A 20,318-nucleotide genomic window follows, 5' to 3' on the forward strand; every position below is an offset into this window, starting at 1 on the left:
GTACTTCTAGAATCAACCGCTTATTCATATTTTCGTTAGTTACGACAAAGCATAAAGGTCGGCGCTGTTTTCCAAATAATTCTGCAGCTTTATCCTGCGTTGATTACTTTACATTTCAGACCTTCATTTCTTACAGGTAAATTATAAGTGAAGGATCATTTGACTGTGAAACGACCTCGTGGCAAGGTATGTTGTTTTAATTCCAGCCTCTAGCGATGGCGCGTGAAACATGTTTCTAAAAATATCAACTCAGCTGGCAGGGGTTAGCACGGAGCACAGTCTGAATCTCTGACCAATGCCCTGCGTCGCTGTCTGCGTTGCAGGATATATATGACCAACTGTGTTTGTTTATTTCTTTGGAAATGTTCCGGTTCACTTATGATATATCACTTATGTTCGAGTTAGAGTCCGCTGCATGTATCTGACCAAGGGCGTTTTTTCAAGGTTTCTACTGAGTTGATGTGAAATAAAAAAAACGCAGTCCGACACAGAGCTGGTGCCTTTAATAGTGTCTGAACTGAACGTCGTGATCCTTAGAATGGACTTGTCAGGCGATAAAACAGTAAAATCAAACCACCGATCTTTAAGGCCTTTTCACCACCCCTCCGCATATTGTTTTCTTTTGTGGGCAGTGGTGCCTCAGGCAAGTTATTTAACCTAATATCCTAATTATTTTGTCTTTTGTTAGAGCAGTGCTATTTTGTTTAACCACTTTTGGCTTCAAATTGTTCAAATATCTTGGCTAAAAAATAAGCCTTCAAATGGTAGTAAATGGTTCTTAAAATCCTAACACAATAGACTCAAAACGCTGCACATGGTTCTGAATTAACTGTGAAAACTGGCGGAGAATGCTTGAAACATTACAGATTACCTTGTAAGTATAAATTCACAATTCTATTTTAAAATTAGAAAATTCGATTTTAAATTTAATTGGGCTAAAACTGCTTGCCTCTGAGAGGCTAATGTGAAAAGGCGAAACCGTTTATTATCCATTTGTATGATCAAGTAAAATAGTCGACTTTCATTTCATCGAATACATCGCTAACAAACATGCTTTCTAGAATCCACGGATGGAATCACTTGCACAATGACATTCCTGCCGTCAAGTGCATATTGACGTCCAGACTTAATTGACGTTCATTTGAATGAAAAACAGAAAGTTTTGTTTCTTTGTTTTCTTTTGTTAATGCTGCATTCTGTTTAACCAAGGAGATAACGACCTTAGTTCGCAGCCAAGTCAGTTCAGAGGTAGCTGTATGTTGGATGATTGTTTCATTGTCACAAGATTTCATTCAGGGTTCCAACATATTTTTTTAATTTTCTGTAGCTAGCTGTTTGTGCTAAGTTTCTGGAAACTAGTTCAGTACTTGAGAACAGTCTGGAATTCCGACTGAAACTTGGTAAGTTATACAGTTAACCACACATTCATTGTCTTTATTTTCTACCAGAAAACCATGTTTGGAGTTGGGCTTTGTAAAACACATCACAAAAATAATGAGTCAGTTTAATTTTGAGCTTTAACCTAAGAAACTGACAGGCCATGAGGGTAGAACCTTTTCTATCAGCTCTGCTCGTATTTTGCAGGGCTTTTGCCTAAGTAACAGATAAAATATAAAATCAATCAAACAAAATTGTTTTATCAACTTTTAATTATAGGTTTACGATCTATTTTTTTTAAAATCGTAAGCATTTTGTATACGTAGATCTGCACATATTCACAAATAATTCCCAAGTATATGGTAGTACTAGTCTCGATTGTGTTTCCTAGAATCATGTAGCCAAGCAGTCATTGTTTTTTACGATGAAAGCTACCTTTATATCATTACTGACCATGCACTTGCAATACATTTTAAGCGCGCCGCGAGTGAATGATCGAGTGTTCAACTGGATCCACTTGGGTTAGTACCACTTTCTAAATAAATGTTCCACAAGAGCCGATATTTACAGCATCTCCTTGTGTTCCCGGGTTGCTCCAAATAATTCGCTGAGAGAAAAGAAATGTTCGTGCTTAACAACACGTTCAACACATAAATCATTGAACATGTCGGCGTATTGTAAGTTTATTTGTTCGAGATTTAGTTAAATCGGTTCGTCCTTTATTTTAATTCATCAGAATTTACCTGATCAAACAATAAGATTTATTTAGCGACTGACTATACGTTGAGAATATATGCATCATGTTATATTTCAAAAGGAGCTAAACGTAGTAATTAAGTACAATTTAATTTATGGACCACTTGTTATGCTGTTATCTAGAATGCTAGGAGACAGTAACTTTGGGCGTAGACCATCGTAGCAATTAATCTGCGCAGACAGCTATGCGGTAAATTTAAAGAGATTGACGCCATCTCGTGCTTCGTGCGTAAATAACTGTGATGTGCAGGCAGTACTGTACCAACCCTTTTAAAGATAAAGTAAAATAAGCTGATGTTCTGTCTTTTTGTTACTCCATGTGTACACTTAGAATTTAATTCAAGCTGAGGCTACTGAAAATATAGATATTATTAATAGGAAAAATCTAGAATTATGCAAGGGACCGGTCATTCAAGGCTTGAAGTGACCCATAACGGCCGCTGTGTTTTTACTGCGATGTTATTATAATGATAATTAAATGATCCCAGTGATGCACTCAAACACTACTAGGAATGATTTTGTGCAGGAGGGACAAGAAATTTTACAAAGAATTCTTAGTTTGGACTGCACTTGTTTCACAAGTTTCACTAGCTACAAACTCTGAATTAACGCATATGTAAAAATTCTGAACGGAACGCTTCATAAAGTTATAAATAGAGCGGTCACTTGACTGTCGAAAGTTTGCGTTGCTGGTTGCATACTACGCTAGTGATTGGCAAACCGCGCCACCCAGCCAATCAGGAGAAAACCAAACCAATCGTGACTCGCTCCGCACTTCCCGCGCTCGTGCCAGCACATGATGTCGAGTGATTGGTTCACTGGATGTCGTGTCTGTGATTGGCGAGTATTACTTTGGTTTTGGTTTTACGACACTCAATTGAAAACCGCTCTATATCTTCTATACAAAACATGAGGGCCAAGAACATCAGCCCTGAGTGTGTGTTGGCAGTAGGTGCAGTGAGATCTGTAGAGAAAGACCAACGATCGATGTTCTCCAAGTATGGTCCCGAAGAAGTTTGTTTAATACGAGATTTATTACACGACTTTTAAAATAACTGAAAAAAGCTATTGAACCATTAGCCGGTCCAATACTTAAAATACTAGACCGGTGGTAAAGCATTGTGATTGGCCGATTTTAGTTATTGGCCCTCTTAGCCGTGTTTGTCGTGAAATAATTAATTAATAGTCCTTATAAGAAGGAAAAATATCAACAGCGACATGCAAGTCTACATGAATATACGTTTAACACAGTATTAGGTTGTAAATGAAAAAATATGCCAATAATAATCTAATTTTAGCTTTCATTCTTGTTCAGTGATTTCTTTTTTAGCGTCTGTTTTATTTTTTCCTTTAGTGTATGGTGAAATCTTTGGTGAGTGTAAACAACTTATCGTTTCATAAGTTTACATACATGTTGTTCTGTTAACTGAAACCGGAATGCAAGCCATGAGATTCATTTCAATTCATTCTTTTACAGGCAAACATGAAGCATTTCATTTCACTGCTGACATCTGCACTTATTTTCCAGCTCGTAAAAGGTAACAACTGAAAGCATCATTTGAACCAGTTTTATTTGAATTATCTGAAATCTCAGCTATAGGTTACAGTCCATGAATTACTGTCTAATAACTGTTACTTATCAGTCTATAAGTGTTTCCAAAATCACTTGCGTGGGCTTCGCTGTTATGGAAACACGCACGTACGCGTTCTGCTTTACTAGTGCAGTGGTGTAGCGGCTGTTGTGCTTGTTATTCTACTAATTCTCTAGCGTAACAGTCGCTACTGTTTTGGGGCTAGGGGCATGGTTTCTGTTGGTTGTTCTGCTGTCCTTTCAAAGGGTATGAGCGAATTATGCCCGGGGGGGGGGGGTCCCTCTTTTTTTTTTTTTTTGGTTTTTTTTTTTTTTTTTTTTTTTTTTTTTTTGTGAGAGAAAAATTGGGGGGGGCCCCCCCCCCAACCCAAGCCATTCATGTGACACCTTGCGAGAGCAACGACCCGAAGCTTTATGTTCCACTGATTCGATACAAAAAGACAACAGGCGACTGTGCAACAAGCTTAATTTATCAATCACGTACAAATGTTCAGATACTTCGGAAGCTCTAGACTTTTAACAGAGCATAATTTGGTGTAATATAGCGCAAACGGTACATAAGGAATTTTTCTTCGTTTGAGCGATTTCCACTCACTTGAGTTTCCTAAGTAATTGGCATTTACTTTGTTTTGCATTAATTTGCTTAGTGATCTGAAATAAACCTAAAACTAATCGTGATTACGCCGGCTACGTACATGTACAGTGGAACCTCGATTTAACGAACCTCTATACAGCGAAGTCCTGGATAAAACGAAGCAATATTCTTCGCCTCAGTAATAGTAAAACAGATGGAAAAGAACCTCGATATAACGAAACCTCTTTATAGCGAACGTATTTTACCAGTCCCTTAACCCTTCGTTATATTGAGGTGCTACTTTATTTGCTTTTGAATTCGAGTCGTTCGTGATTGGCCCGGAATGCTAACTTTGGTTTTGGTTTCACGAGACTCAATCGAAAAAACAGCCGACAATAAAACGTGGCATTAGAGCGGTTTTCACTTGAGTGTCGAAAGTAAATTTCGTTTTTTTTGGTTTTTCATTATTATGCTTATTGTTTGGCTTAAAAATTTCCCCCCCTTTTCTCAACCAATCAAAAAAAAAAAAAAAAAAAATCGTGCCTCTCCCCCCCCCTTTTCCCCCCCCTCTGTCCCCCTTTTTTTTTTTTTTTTTTTTTTTTTTGGTTTTTTTTTTTCTTTTTTTTTGGCCCGGTTATTTTTTTTTTTTTTTTTTTAACCCCCCATTGAAGGAAGCCTCTATTTCACGCTTTATTCGCTGCTCTGACATACAGTCTTCTTGAGTTCATTGATTACTTTTGCTTTTTCTCAGGTCAGGATAATAGTGTGGGCAACGTCTATTGCCATAGCAATCACACAGTTGATATAACTATCATCAACGTTGAGAGTCTTGGGAGCTGGACCGTATCGCAGTGGCGGTTGGAAGGGAATCCCGAGTGCGAGCCAACATTTTCGCTTGGTGATGGTACAGTAACCTACAGTGACCTCGTCCTACCCGACTGTGCTAATGCCGAAGAACAGCATCCTGAAAGCATAAAATACATTCTCAAAATCAACGCTATAACCACTGACCCGGGTGGTACAGGCCAGTTGCGAGTGTATGACCAGCTGTATTTTGTGTCATGTGAATATGACAACCAAAACAGATCAACGGCAAGCTTTATACCACTCACGAGCCGTGGCGCCAACGACTCAAGTATGTAGTGATACAATAGTCATGTTTCAGTTTCACTTCTTACGTTCTTATTATGGGTATGTAACGGCTCCTTACTTGAATTTACTCAGTCAAACATGTACCATTGGGTGGGGCTGGAAGGGGAGGGAAGGGATTGAGGAAGGAGGGGGGGTATAGAGCGTTGACCAATAAGGCCAATCAGCAAGGCATCATCATCATCATCATCATCATCATCATCATCATCATCATCATCATCATCATCATCACTATATAAAATACCAAATATCTTTTAATCCCAGTTTAGTCCTGTGTGGATTTTTTCGTACAATCAGAGATCAAGAGTAAACTGAAATAAATATATTGTTTGTTTTTTTAATCCATAGTTACATATTCTTTTTTGCTCGTCTTTTCTAGGCACTGGAGTTTTTACCTTTTTGCTCCAAGCTTTCTATTTCTCCAATCACACTGGTGACGTACCTAATCCAGTTGTACTTAATCAAATCTTGTATTTCGAGGCTAAAGTTGTGACTCAAAGCTCTGCATCCAATCTTGACCTTTTCATCGAACACTGTTGGGTCATCAAAGAGCGCCAACGCTATGGTGGACGGTGGTAACTTTGATCTAATAATACGAGGGTAAGAATTTGTTTTGCTTTTTAAGAAATACGAAAACCAAACTTTTTCTCTGTGTTTCTATTCAGTTATTGTAACACGAGTGGAAGTTTAGGAGAACGAAGTTATAGGAGAACAAGACACTTCCACAAGTACCACAAACACTGTAAACGTTCTCGACTTTTTTAAGGGGAAAAGCCTGGGGACGACGTCACACAGTAAGAACAGGGGAGAAAAAGCGTCATGCATAGCGATCTTACACCCCAACCCCCCTGCTCCCCCCCAAAAAAAACAAACAAATAAACACACAAACAAAAATTAACAAACAAAGAAATCCCGGCACAACCTCTAGCTGTAAAATGTAGAATGGTCCATCCTTTAGCAAGATATAGATACGTCATGTCACTTAGCAATCTCGCTGGCCAAGAAGTGGATCAAAGTTAGCATGCTAGACTGCGATGGGAAGCAGTACTTAGATTTCCTCAAATGATTATTAAACTGTGTTTTGATAATTTCATTACAGCTCCGGTTAGTGTAAAGCTACAGTACAGAGAGGAGCTCAATCTCAGAAAAAGTGCACACTTATAACTACAGACCACCATACTAAACATAAATTTAAAGTCCGCTTTGTTTAGCGCATTGTGACAGATGCAGTGCGGCTAATGGTTGGCGTGCTGGCCTTCGGATCGCGTGCGCCCGGCTCGAGCCTTAGTCGAGGTCGTTGTGTTGTGTTCTTGGCCAAGACCCACCCAGGGAATTAAGGGCTACAAGCAAATAGTTGAGGCAACATGACAGACTGCTGGGGAGTCACCTGCGATGGACTAGCATCCCATCTAGGCGGGAGTAGCAATATTCCTAACCGTTTCATGTTACAGTATCTGGATTTAAACTGCATTGGACCATGAGCCACTTGGGCTTAAAAAGCTTTACTTTCTTTGACATTGAATCATCAAAATATGTTTTTTTTTCTTTTTACACCAGCTGCGGTAACGACACTGTGAGTGAAGACGCGGGCGACACATTGTCATACAGGTGCACCGATGACGATGTAAAAGAAACCTTCTCGATCCGAACATTCAGGTTCTTTGGGGCTGCGGAAGGCGATGCAGTTTACTTCCACTGTGATTTCAGAGTTTGCCTCCAGTCGAACGACCCAACTGCTTGTGATTGTCCTTCTGCGGCGGAGTGTGACACCAACGCCAGGAAAAGGCGTTCAGTTTATGTGGATGAGTCTCAGGTGTACCATGTGTCGTCAGGCCCATTCATTTTCAAGAGCGACGAAGACGAAGAGGAAGAAGTGAACGAAAAAGAAGGTGTGTGAAATTCGTTGCTGTCAAATTAACTTCTGTTTTTGACAAGCATGCATATTGGACCGCAAAAATGAGGGTAAAACCGGGAATGGTCAGATGACCACTTAACATATGTTGAAAATGCAAACCCACCAAACTCCCGGAATCATGATTCCTATAAAAGAAAAGCTAATTCAAGAGAAGCACCACGTAAGTAACTGTTTACACGGCTTATCACTTTGGAAGAGCGCAGCGGCTCATAACGCAGAGAAACATAGACTTGTTGCCATGTCGAGAAAACAACAACAACAGCAACAACAACAATAATTTATTTGTAGCAATTAAAGAGATTAGGTCTGCTGCCTTGCAGCATGGTTCAGCTAATAAATGAAAAGAATAATACCTAAATACCTTCTTTCAGGTGAACCTGACGAACAAGATGAGCCGCAATCTATCCCAATCAGTTTGGTCGCCATTGGGGCGGTCAGCGGTGTTGTCGCCATAGCCATTCTCTGCGCAGCCGTCTATCTTTTGGTGCGCAATCGCAACACGCAGCAGCAGCATGGTTCTCTGAATGTGGCCACTTAAGCGCCAGTTTGGAAGGCTCTGTCATTTGAAGGAGCTTTATTACACCATAATGCACGTAGAACATTTCTAGCACAAGTAATAAACCATGTTCTGAGCTCTAGTTTATGTAGAAGGCCAATAAAGGTACAACTGTGATTTTATAGTTTCACGCAGCGATTCTACACAAAAACAATGTAAGCATGGAACTACGTAAACAGCAAATAAAAAATTCTCAAAAAAAATATTTTTACAAACTCAGATCTTATTATTAAAATATAAATTATATAGAGGAAAAATTTCTTTGTTTTTTTCCTCTTTAAAAAAATATTATTTTAAAAAAAATTAGGCCGCCCAAATTTCTTAAAAGAAAAAAAATAGTTCTACTTGTGAAATGAAAACAATAAATTGAATGCAAAGTGTTGTTATGTGATTCGGTAGAGATCTGTATGAAAAGTTAATGAATACTAATTAGCTGAGCAGGAGTTTGTATCAAAAGTAAATTCTATTGTTTGATTTGTATTGGGGTTTACAGTAGTGTACGTGTGATCTGAATACTGGGCTGGGATTGGTTTGCACCCTCATGAATAGGTAATGAGCTTTTACAAACAGAAATATCGAGCTTATAATCTATCCGTTAAATAGTAACACGATTGGCAAAATGATTACCTGCACAGTTTAGCACAAAGTAAAATGTAGTAAGGTAAAAAATAAATAAGCACAGTGGACAGGTTTGATTATGATGAATATACCGTAAAACATCGGGCACGTAATGATAAAAGGAAACCATTGTTGGATAAAACCTGTGAGATGTCTATTATTCAACCGATTCCAGTTTTCTGACCCGGTGATCAGTTGGACCGGAAATATCAGCGTGTTATAAAATTGTTCAACAAATAGACTCCAATGGTGTATTTTCAACGTCTTACGGATAATCTTTTTCTATATATCACATCAAACATTCAATCACCGATTCTCATCTCGTTTCAAATCGTGCTAAGCGCCCGGTACCCTTGTCTATTATTTCATTCGCTTGCTTGCTATGATTCGCGCGGCTCCCAACTTACCGAATAACATCAAAGGTCGTGGAACTGCCTACCGTAACAACAACGGCAACTGACAACAAAAACAACTCGGGCTGCGTTGCTTAGCGGAAAGTTACCGAAATTTTCTGGAGTTCTGGATTGCTGGCACCACGTGCAAAACTTTAGTTTTTGGGGACACCCGCGAAGGCACTTTCAGATGCAAATGCTTACCTTATTGCTTCAAATATCGTGCTGTTCGTGTTAAACGCTTGCCCATTCAATATGGAGAGATGCTTTTTTAAATTAGTTGTTTTAAATATTAACTTTGCGCGTTCTAAATACGTCGAAAGATTTACTCATCTCCTGGAAACAAGTTCTCTCAAGCAGACAAGGCTATAGCTGGAGACGATTCATAGTCCAGCCAAAATAATTGTACAAACATCTGTATCGTGTCATTCCCAGGATGAAGTCAGTTTGTATCTTGCTTGATGTGACGCAATAACGGACTTATCGGGAGATAATAATCTTTCTTAGTCATTTATGAACGGCAGCCAGAAAATTAACGATTTTCAAACTAGAAAAATCTTAGCCTATTCATAACGAAATTGCAATCACAGTAGGACTGACACCCATTTTGAGCTGTCCCGGCCCACCGTTTGTCGTCGAGTTTGCACCTTTTACAAGATTACTCTTTTAAGTCCTTTTTTTCAGAGGGTTAGTCTCTTTTCAAGACTAGCCAGTCATTCAATTTGTCAGCAACTACATCTAAATCTATGCAAAGTTTTGTTGACGCCATACCATAATGAAACCAGTATTTGACAATCGCATATGCAAAAAGACGTTTGTCATAAAAATACACAGGACATAATTGATTACAAAGGGAACTCTTTCCCTAAACAATTTTAAACATATGGCGTCGTGACATTATTATTTCGATCTCTTTTTAATTTTTGCATAATGACAATCAACTCAATATTCGTCCTTTACAAAATCCATTTTACTTTCCGAGATATTTTCTAAACGTTTTGTGGATCAGAATATGTATACTGGATCATGGAAAATGATTTCCAGTGCAACCGCGATTCCCAACCTTGTATATGGCGATCTATTAATTGTTTCATTCCCGATATAACGTTGATGTAATTATGACATACCTTTATTTTTTCCTCTCCTTCGTGAATAATTAGCTTACTCTAGCTGTTGAACAAAAGTGAGACACATTTGCATTTTCCCTGATTAAATTCGCGTCAAGTTCTTTTACCACCCTTTCTCACAAGAAGATGGCTGTTACACCACAAAGAAACAGCCGTCATTTTGTCCATGAAACTACTGGCGAGATCCCAGTTGCTAACACGAAGACAAATCCAAATGAAGTTTGCCAACCTGCACCCGAAACTCTGAGTTCTTTAATTGAAGGCACTACCTTACACGGAATTCGATTTATGATCACCGGGAACATCTTCAGACGATTACTTTGGACTTTGGCTCTTTTCAGTTGCTTGGGTTTCTGCTGTTATCAAGTGTTCAGTTCTGTGGGTACTTTCTACGTTCGACCATTCAACACCAAAATAACCACAAGGACAGCAGGGAATAAGATTGAAGAACTCAGTTTTCCTGCCGTGACGATCTGCAATGTCAACTACATTAACAAAAGGCGGGTTAAATACTTGTTAAGCAAGGCAAATTTTACCAAAGAAGAAATCGAACTCAAACTTGCAGTTTATGCAAAAATAATGGCAGGATCAAGAGATGTCTTTACTGACACTGAGGCAAAAAAACTCCATCCTGAGTTGTTTCTGCGTATTCATGGCGGCAACAATGATCAAAAACAGAACTATCTCGAAATGTTTGGTCATCGAATTGAAGATATGCTCCTTCCAATTTTAGTATTTAACTCTTGTATTATCAATGACATGGCTTGTGGATCCAAGAACTTTACCGCCTTTACAACCTCAATGCATAGCCAATGCCATACTTTCAATCCTGGGCACAAAGATAGTCCTGTAATTTTAGCATCAGCTGCTGGTCACCTAAACGGCTTGAGGCTTTTGTTGAACATTGAGAAGGACAGTTACCTGGATAATGCAGTCAGCCCTATAGTTGGTTTGAGAGTTCTCGTGCATGATCAGCATACCTTTCCTTTGATAGAACAGTTTGGTTTTGCTGTCCGTCCAGGAGTTCGCACTTTCTGCTCGATAAAAAGAAAAAAGGTTTGCTCAAAAGTCTAGCTACATGCTCGTCTAGAAATATAAATTAAGGCTTTATGAACGCTCGGTTCAGGGGTGACGTGTCATAGTATTTGCCATGCTTTCGGCATTACAACAACAACAACAATAATATAATAGTTATAATAATACAACTGAAAATTTTTGTTTAGGGTAACACCTTCAGATATTTAGCTGTTATCAAATTAATGTGGACACTGTAAAAAATAAATAAATTGTGATTCGCTCTATTCCTTAATATGTGGAGGTAGGAAATGGGAAAGTGTTAACCCAACGAGCTCTCCATCTTTGATTACCTAACGACCCTTATATAGCCACTCATTCCATAACTCTACTAAGCACATTGTATCAAATAAAAAATAATCCATCGTATCGTTTAGAGGAGAGGAAACGCTCTGAATGTCGGTGTCTTCTTTTCTCAACTTCTCAAAACAACAACCCAAGGAGAAAATGCATGGTCTGTTATATAGAACCATTTTTTTCTTCACAGATAAAAAATTTGCAAATACCGTACTCCACCAACTGTACTAACCGAACACTGTACATGTTGCAAAACACTGGCTACACTTATTCAAAGCCAGCTTGTATTATGCAGTGTCTGAGTGAGTTTGTTATCCAAAAATGTGGTTGTCATCCTGCAGAATATAAAGGTGAGATGTTAAATGTTTTTGTAGCACAGTCAAATCTCTTGTGCATATTGCTACGTGTACTCTTTGGACTCTTGATCGAGTAGTCAAGCCTGCATAGGGAGATCCTTGTTAAGAATTGTTTGTTGCACAAGAAACCCTCACATTGCCTCTCTCAACTCAGGGCTGTTTGTGGGCAATGATGAATTGTCTGACCAAACAGTCCAACTCATGTTGAAACCGGCCTGCGATTGACTACCAGTTCATTCAAGAGTAGGGAAACCGGTACTGATGAGCAACCGGCTACTCCTTCACGAAGGTGCAAGAGAGATTCATTTATAGCAACCAAAGACTTGTACTGCTATTGTGATCACGATTTCTTTTCTACAGATGCAAAGGTCCCATTATGCGCCCCTAATGACACTGTGCTTTGTATGCTTCCCGCAATTTGTAAGTGTTAAAGAATTCAGCTAACAGTGATTATGATCAAACCGTAAGCCTATCCAGACCGAGCTTTTTTGAACCTTCTAGCCTCAAAATGTTACGGAGTACAATTTTATGAAAAGTCGCAGAGTTTGGGGGTTGAAGCTTAAATCGTTTTGAAGTTACACATCTTTAAAGTTGGAGTGGGCCTCAAAAGGTATTAGGCAACTGTCGATGCATGAAAAGATTATCAGGTTTCAAATAAGTTCAGCCTTACACGGTGGTACATTTTAAAGAATCCTCACTGTAATATCTAATTTATTGGAAAAGATGAACTACAGTTTACTACCTGGGTTTACGGTGGAAGATTTAGGTGTATGCCTTGTTGCCACCTTGTTTTAACAAAATACTACCACGTCTGTATCACAGACCATATTTTAAGATTAAGATGCACTCTCCTATTGATAGGCATCACTAAAATAAGTGTCCTAAATGATAATATATAGATTTAGGCAATTTCGATAGTGTTCCTTCTTTCATTCCATTTGCCTGCCTTGGGGCTCCGCACGGGGCCTTCGGGGCCGGGGGCCCTAAAATTTCACACAAATAGAAGTAATATGAAAGTGGCCAGTCATATATGAAGTATTTATTTGACTTGCAACGTACCAGATCTGTATCCAAATTCATACAAACATAGAAAACAAAATTGTCGATGTCCTCTGACCACCTTTATCAGAGCAAAATGGTTGTCGTTATAATGTAGCTCGCACTTGACGTGTTTGAATACGTAAGGCAGAGTTTAAATCGTCACATGCTAAAAATACCTAATTTTGTAATTAATTTTCGTATCTGTTTATATTCCAACGCTTAGTACAATTTGGGTCATCAGAAGAAAAAGTCAGATGCGAGGACAGCTGCCCTGAACCGTGCGAATACACAGACTACGAGATGTCTTTATCATATGCCGGCCTGCAGAGGAACGTTTTCATCAAAAAACTAAATTCATTTCTGAATAAAACTGAGAACGGTCCTTCTTCTATGTACGAGGATTTTAAAAACATGTCAAATCTTGAGCAGAAGGAATACATAGAGTAAGTATGTGATTAGCGAGAGTTAAAAACCTGGGTGATTTCAAGAGACGTTCATCTTATACATTGTATTACATTGCAAACATCTACCGCGCTTTCAAAAATGGTCATTTTGAGATTATAGTATTAACATAGATAACATAAATAACTGAAGACAGTGAAATTACTTCTCTGTTGCCTCCACAGTGAAAACATCGTTTCGTTGGATATCTATTTCCAAGATTTGAGCTATAATGCCATTGAACAAACTCCGGTATTTGAATCATGGAATCTTTTTGGTAAGTGAAGTTAAGTATGATTTGGAGAAACAGAACGTGCTGCTAGTGTCGTACGCAATGCAAAGATTACTAGGCAATCGCCAAAGCACTGAAAGCACCGTTTAACGTCGGCTCAATGAGGAAATCTAAATGTTTGTGTATTTCATTTCAATGCTTTTCCCGATACATTAAAGTAGAATATAGGCACTCAATGTGTACATGTGGCTACTGAAATTGTATCAATATCTTGTGAAATAGGTAGTTTTATGTTGTTACGGGTGCAGGACAACAGGATGTCTGTTTGTTAAATGACGGATTAACTGATACTGAATTTGAAGAATGAAAAAAACGAAACAGCGAACTGAAACGGACGAACGAGTTAATGAGCCAACGATTAGATAGATGAATGAATTAATGGCTGGTTGGCTGACTGACTGGACAGATGGCTGGATGAGTGGATGGACAAATGAAGAGAGGATGGAATTAACACGGTATAATTACTTTTCTTTATTTTAGCGACCTTGGGAGGATATTTTGGATTGTTTCTTGGTATGAGTATCTTGACTGTCCTCGAGTTCGTTGACTTTGCCTTCAGGAGACTATGCAGCAAGCTGTCAAGACTTACTGGCTACAGCTACAGTGTACAATAGCAGTAAAAACGGTATAAGAATATTTTATTTGGTTTTTTTTTTTTTTTTTTTTTTTTTTTTTAAAAAAAAAAAAAAATTTAATTTAATTATTTTTTTTTTTTTTTTTTTTTTTTGAAATTTTTTTGAGGGTACATGAGCACGAAAGCCTAAATGCTAAAGTCTTGCACAGTAGAATATAGCAATGAATTTTATTGGGTGATAATGAAGCTAACCGAAACATTTATGTAAAATAACGACATATCGATACTACGAGGGTTATAGCCCAAGGAACACCACGTACTAGAATTTTGATACATAATATAACATAGTCCATTACATGTACAGGAACATTTGTTGATTTAAATATTTCAAATATTCGGTCACCCTATATATTAATCAATAAAATTTGGGTCGAATGTGTCACGTTTTTTAAGGCCTTAAACAACAGCAAGAGAAACATTCGTTATTGCCTTCTTAACTGTACCTTTGACTTTTAATTATAATGTTCAGTTGAGAAAGGCACCGTGAGGGCTCCGAAAGCTTGTAAAAGATAAAAGATTTTACCCTGTCTGGTACCTTAGATTTAGTACCTAAACAACAGTTTTCCCTACCCTTTTCGACATTACTACCCATGAAACTGCTACTCTTTTATGTATTTGGAGGCTGAAAAAGGTCCCCGTATAGTCTTTTTTGGGAAGCATGTCCCTGTTGTGTTTAAAACGAAGAAAGAGCGATCCAGTATCTAAGAATTTTTTAAAAAGTGTTAAGGAAGAGTTCCGGCATTGCAGTAAGAGCTAGCCAGTATACATATTGGGGTCAAACATTTTTTAAAGTGTATATGACATGAAAAATATTTTCTGCTTATTTGAAAGGCCTTTCGAAATACAGAAGAATGGCGTTTTTCTTTTCGAAATATCTTTTTTCGTTTCAGAGATATTGACGTTTTTGTATTATGCAAATTAGATCAGTGATGACGTCATAAGATTTAATTTTAAAAAATGGTAAAATACTGAATAAAAAATATCTCTGGAAAAATTGAAGCATTGTTCTTGAAACTTGGCGCCACAAATGTGCAAATGTGGGCCTGGGAGTGGACCATTGTGGTACGTCGTTTTCAAGAGGGCTACAGTCGTGAAAATCCAATTTAAATTAGAGTCTATTTCATGCTGTTATTATTACTGGCAAAAAAGGTACACCTTCACATATATTGTTTATAGTATTTATTATTTCAGGAATGAGCTTACATACAGTGATTGTTGTATTTGGATTGGTTTGATGCCTTTTTTCATCAACCATACATAAATTAATATAGTACGGACAAATATAGTGAGATGTTTATCTTTTGCATTGAAGTAAAGATCAACTGAGACATGAAATTAATTTAAATTATGTAATAAAAAGGAAGTCGGACCTTCGTCTACTTCATCTTTCATTCCGTTCTAAAATTATCTAATATAAACCTATTCGTTTTCTCTGATAATACGAATATATAATAATATGATCTTATTGAAATTCTTTTTTTTATTAATAAACAATAATTTGTTCCATTTTTGACGACGCTCGTAGTTTCTCTCTCCTATGAGACCTATGATAATTCCATGTTTTGTGCTTCAACTGTTGAGAGAAAAAAATTGTATAATATTTTAACAAGAGGTCAGTGAAAGCGAGAAGGACGTATTTATATTTCATTAGTATTATTAAACGATGTAAACCGAAATGGGTTAAGTTCCCAAACTGCGTTTTATTTGTATTTATAACTTCAAAACATAGTGTATGGCACGTTTAGTCGTGTATGCTTTGTGTTGTAAGTTACGTTTATGAGGCTGATGTCTGAAAAAAATGTTATTAAAAAACATAACTTACAATTCTGTTTTATCTAAGGAACGATTGCAACTGAAAACGTTGACTGCTGTACACTGCATACTGAGGAACTGATCTAAAAATGCATTTTCTGTTCAGACGGTACTATTTTCCTTTCCCTCTTGTAACAAAAGTAATGTAAATGATGTTACCAGCTAGTTCATGGTGGTGTTGAGTAATTCTCTTTTTCATTGATTCCCAAAGTTTTCCCTTGCTTCCTCTTTGAATGACGTCATCCTCGTGAAAACCTCTCCCCCAGCGAATGCCGGGAAGTTGTCCCTGAACATTGTGAGAGTGCATTGACAGGAGAACGCAAGAAATGACCAGAAACAACACTAACTTGTTGGATGACATCGTACTTTCTGAGGAAAGGAAAGGAAAATATTCTATCTTAACATACGTGCCGAGCAGTTGTGTTTTTAATTAAACCATTTGTTTGACGACTTTCTCATTTCCGTTGCTGTTGTGTTTTCTAAAGCTCCCTACTCCCGAGGGAGGTGGGGGACTTAAATTCTCTTGAATCGAAAACGAATACACAGGCCATTCGTTTACAGCATGAACCAAGAATTACAGGAATTATGGAAACCAAGAATTACACTGAAAACTGATTTTAAACGAATAAAACGGCTGCTGTCAAAAGAAAGATTATTAGCATAAAGAGAGCGTGCTAGCTTACAAAAGCGCAATATATTACGAACAATAGTACTGGGAATGATGTGGTCGTGGTAATTTCCGGGAACAATTGAAAAGCTGAGACGATTGTTGAATCAAAGTGTTTTTTAAAATCATGTACTGAGTTTTGCTTTCATTGAAACCAGTCGAAAAATCTTTTGTTTAGTGATTTTGTCAATGAAATATTTCATAAATCCGTGGAGAAATCGAAGAAGAATCTTGAATTCAATAATATTCAAAGCACGGTAGCCACTGGTGAACAACAAAACTTTGATTCCGAAGTTCAAAACTGGAAACATGTTTTTACGATAAAAACGACTACATTCAAACTACTTGCATGCATAATTTTAATAATCTTTTTCGAGTCGTTGATTTTTAAAGACTCCTATTTTATCTTCATTTCTAGATTTATAAATCAACAACGATCCAAATTCTTTCTAGGAATTCATTTTTCTATCAATTGAAACTTTTATTAATAGACTCAGTCAAAAGAGTGCTATCAACTGTAAAATAAAAGGTCATCCCGATATGCTTAGTTTTTTCCCCATGAAATTAAATAAAAAAATAGGAAAACGTTTTCTACACTAGTATCGCAAAAGGTACCTTAAAATAGCTTTATAGCTGTTCAGTCGATATCCCGCGTACTTCTTCGCAATTCACCTTTAAATTTGCTTTGACTTTTAAAGCCAGATCGATCATCTATGAATGACAGCCTTTAAAAGTGTGTGAAACTTCAAGTGGGCGTCATTTTGGCGTGAGGACTATTTAAAAACATGTTTTTCTAGGCTAAGTTTTTGTTCACTGACATAAAGTTAATCTTACCTGATGATTTCTTTTGAGTTGTCTCTTGCTTTAGTCCGTTCTAGCGTAGTTGCTTCCTGTTCTTAAAACACTTGTCAAACCCTTGTCTATTTCAATGCGTCTTTTATCTTAAACTAATGCTTTGAAAGCCTTCTGCGGTTAGCGTGATAATTAACTGTGCGGAGTCACCGTTAATGACTGCGGTAATTTCGTTTATTGAATTGTTCCTTTGACCGGCGATGTACACGCTTTCTTCGCTTGTTTCTCGGTTGAGGCGTTTGACGCACTAAACGTTTTTGTTTTGTTTTGTTTTTGGCGTAGAAAATCTAGGCCTTACATGTTAGCTTTAGGTCAGCCGGATCGCGATCAATTTCGACATCGTTTGTCAGCTAGCGTTTCTATCTTATTGCAAATATAATCAAGAGTTTTTTCTGTTTTCTTTTCACGGAGAAAATACACTTGGATCCACGTTAAGTCGGAAATATCAAAGCGATAAAGCAGCCCACACTACAAGGCAGATAAAGCGAGTGGGCAGGAGCTTTCTTTCTTCGCCTCGGCTGAAGAAGGAGCCTATCTTTGTTCACATCGATAATTAATTGAGTTTAATTCCTTGATTTTCTTTCCCTTCCTTGGCTCTCCGAAAATTTTAATTAACATCATTTGTAATGTGAATTCTTCAAAAGGTATCGCCGACAGTTTTTTAGAGAGGCCACAAAGTGGTCGATAGCCATTGTTAAACATGCGTTATTAATAATAATAAACTTTTTAATTGCTCGGAAGCGAGGTGTCCTTGTAAGTTTGTTCTTTTTAATGCGCTGGCCAATATTATTTCCGTCACTACGCTTCCATTTTGTTTTAAGTCTTGTTGTCAATTAAAATCCAAGCGATTTGTCAAATCTGTTTTATTGCTGAAACTTAAAGGATGAAGAAAGCTGATAATCCCTTAATTAACTACTTCTTACCACATAACCACATTTTTCGCGAAAATGCTTGGTTTATGGAAAACACTCTGCTAAGATAAGCGGAAAATCGAAGTACAGATGGAAGCCTTGTTTTGGTAATTAAATAAACCTGCTATATTGATGTATGTTTACACATTTTATCAGAGAAGTGACATTTTCGAAAAATCTTTGTTTCGCTTTTTCTTTTAAATTTGCCTCGTTTTGTTGGCATATTACTAACTGAATATGAACTGTGTTTGATCGATGTGGATTAAGTGTTCGTGCCAAAGTTGATTACAGTCAAGACTACGAAGAGTTAGAAATCTGGAGTAAAATAAGTTTAATTCAGCTGAAGCATTTTAAAGAAAGAAGAAACAAAAATTAGCAGTTAGATACTTACAAAGGCATATAAAAGCCCATGCAGGGAGGGAAATATTTTCTGCTGTTCTCTGCATGCTGACAAGGGAGTTTATCTGTGTCAATGCATTCCAAACCTGTCGGAAAGCGATAACGACAAAGACAACAAGTGGATATTTCCGTTGCCAACTTCAACGCAAAAAAAGAGATAAGTTTGTAAACAAGCACTATATAGCAGGATATTTACTGTGCAGTTAGCGCCATACACTGTCGTTTGGTTTTCAAATACACTGCATAGCGTCACTTTGATTGATTCTGGGCAAAACGTTAATTTGACTTAATTTGTTTCGGCCTGAGTTTTGCATAAAATCATCTTCGAACGTGATTTCATTGCTTGCCTTATGCACTTAAAGTTACGTAGGTGATAGATTTATAAGAGATTGAAGTTTGTATAAAAGAAAATGTTGGCGAGAAGTCGATTTTTTTGTAGTAGTACCGTAGCAGAAATACAATGTTTATAAGTCTTATCTTTTTAATCGCTTTCTGCGTCGGGTTACTTCTGTGTTTACTGCTATGTTTTACAGTAAAATTTCTTTTTGGGAAACTGTCGGTGGGCTGTCGGTGGCCTGTCGGTAGGCTGTTGGTACCTGTCGGCCGACTGTTGACCGACAGTCGGTTAGCGGGAGCTGTTCTTCACAATTACCCGTTGATCAATCGTGAAAATGCAAGAATTTCGACTTTTTATCTGTCTTCTTTCGGTCTTTATGACAAGTTTTGGGTTCCACTTTGATACGTACACTTTGCTTGTAAGGTAAACAGCAGCACTTCTGAAACCACTTCATGTTTCGCCTTGGCAGTGTGTCGCAAATACTACTCAACTCCATTATCGTTAACAATCATTTCACTCCAGTAAGCACACATTTATTCACTCAATCTTTTTGTCTCCACTGCTTCTCATTTCTCTGCCACCTTATTACATAAAGTTCATGAATTTCTGACGGAAAATAAAGTCAAGATTTGGTCGACGATTAAAGATCATATAGAGCAGTTTTCAATTGAGTGTCGTAAAACCAAAACCAAAGTAATTACTCTAGCCAATCATAAAGGACACAGACAACCCAGTGAACCAATCAAAACTCGAAGCAAATATATGTAGCCGGCACGAAGCACGGGAAAACGTGCGCGAGCGAGTCACGATTGGTTTGGGTTTTAGTTCTGATTGGTTGAGAAAGTGGCGCGAGATCTAAGCGTAGCAATGCAAAACCAAAGCAAACGCAATTTACTTTCGACTCTCAAGTGAAAACTGCTCTATTTTAAAGTAAAACATTATTTGTTTAGGCCTATTACTTAATTTTATTTGTGGCTTTTTGTATTGATGGTTTGCTGCTTATGACGTAACAAACCCTTAAACACCTCTCCTAAAGCGGACAACAGTTGATTGTTCCGAAACCGGCTTAATGAGACTGTTCACAGTCTACTATTTTCCCGTGAAGTGCTACAGATCGATCGTTGAAATCGACGGGCTGCCATCTTGGTCA

General features: G+C 37.7%; 1 protein-coding gene, 1 long non-coding RNA gene and 1 pseudogene across 5 annotated transcripts in view; 2 read left to right on the top strand and 1 right to left on the bottom strand.

The window, feature by feature from the left end:
• The first annotated feature begins 78 nt into the window (after positions 1 to 78).
• LOC144644425 (zona pellucida sperm-binding protein 2-like) lies at positions 79 to 8,100 on the top strand (annotated as a pseudogene). The gene is made up of 9 exons (XR_013569110.1): positions 79 to 186; positions 1,328 to 1,400; positions 1,855 to 1,898; positions 3,488 to 3,505; positions 3,611 to 3,671; positions 5,050 to 5,433; positions 5,827 to 6,047; positions 7,005 to 7,336; positions 7,734 to 8,100. The product of XR_013569110.1 is annotated as a zona pellucida sperm-binding protein 2-like (transcript).
• A 2,405-nt stretch (positions 8,101 to 10,505) lies between these two features.
• The window catches only part of LOC144644462 (acid-sensing ion channel 3-like), a 176,890-nt gene continuing 167,077 nt past the window's right edge, over positions 10,506 to 20,318 (top strand). The window contains exons 1-6 of the mRNA XM_078503956.1: positions 10,506 to 11,111; positions 11,617 to 11,776; positions 12,143 to 12,202; positions 13,047 to 13,266; positions 13,450 to 13,541; positions 14,037 to 14,172. Coding sequence (XP_078360082.1) covers positions 10,635 to 11,111; positions 11,617 to 11,776; positions 12,143 to 12,202; positions 13,047 to 13,266; positions 13,450 to 13,541; positions 14,037 to 14,170 — 1,143 coding nt within the window. The 5' untranslated portion in view covers positions 10,506 to 10,634 and the 3' untranslated portion in view covers positions 14,171 to 14,172. The remainder of the gene's footprint in view (positions 11,112 to 11,616; positions 11,777 to 12,142; positions 12,203 to 13,046; positions 13,267 to 13,449; positions 13,542 to 14,036; positions 14,173 to 20,318) is intronic.
• On the bottom strand, positions 15,254 to 17,870 carry LOC144642036 (uncharacterized). 3 transcript variants are annotated; one of them, XR_013568683.1, is made up of 3 exons: positions 17,342 to 17,419; positions 16,162 to 16,371; positions 15,254 to 15,763 (listed from the first exon to the last, which is right to left on the bottom strand). It is a non-coding gene; the product is annotated as an uncharacterized LOC144642036 (long non-coding RNA). The 3 variants fall into 3 exon arrangements; XR_013568682.1 differs by lacking the exon at positions 17,342 to 17,419 and adding an exon at positions 17,504 to 17,870 and having other exon boundaries at positions 15,256 to 15,763; XR_013568681.1 differs by having other exon boundaries at positions 15,256 to 15,763; positions 17,285 to 17,415.

The sequence above is a fragment of the Oculina patagonica genome, chromosome 2, assembly GCF_052425735.1.
Source record: "Oculina patagonica isolate OP01 chromosome 2, crgOcupat, whole genome shotgun sequence".
Lineage (NCBI taxonomy): Eukaryota > Metazoa > Cnidaria > Anthozoa > Scleractinia > Oculinidae > Oculina > Oculina patagonica.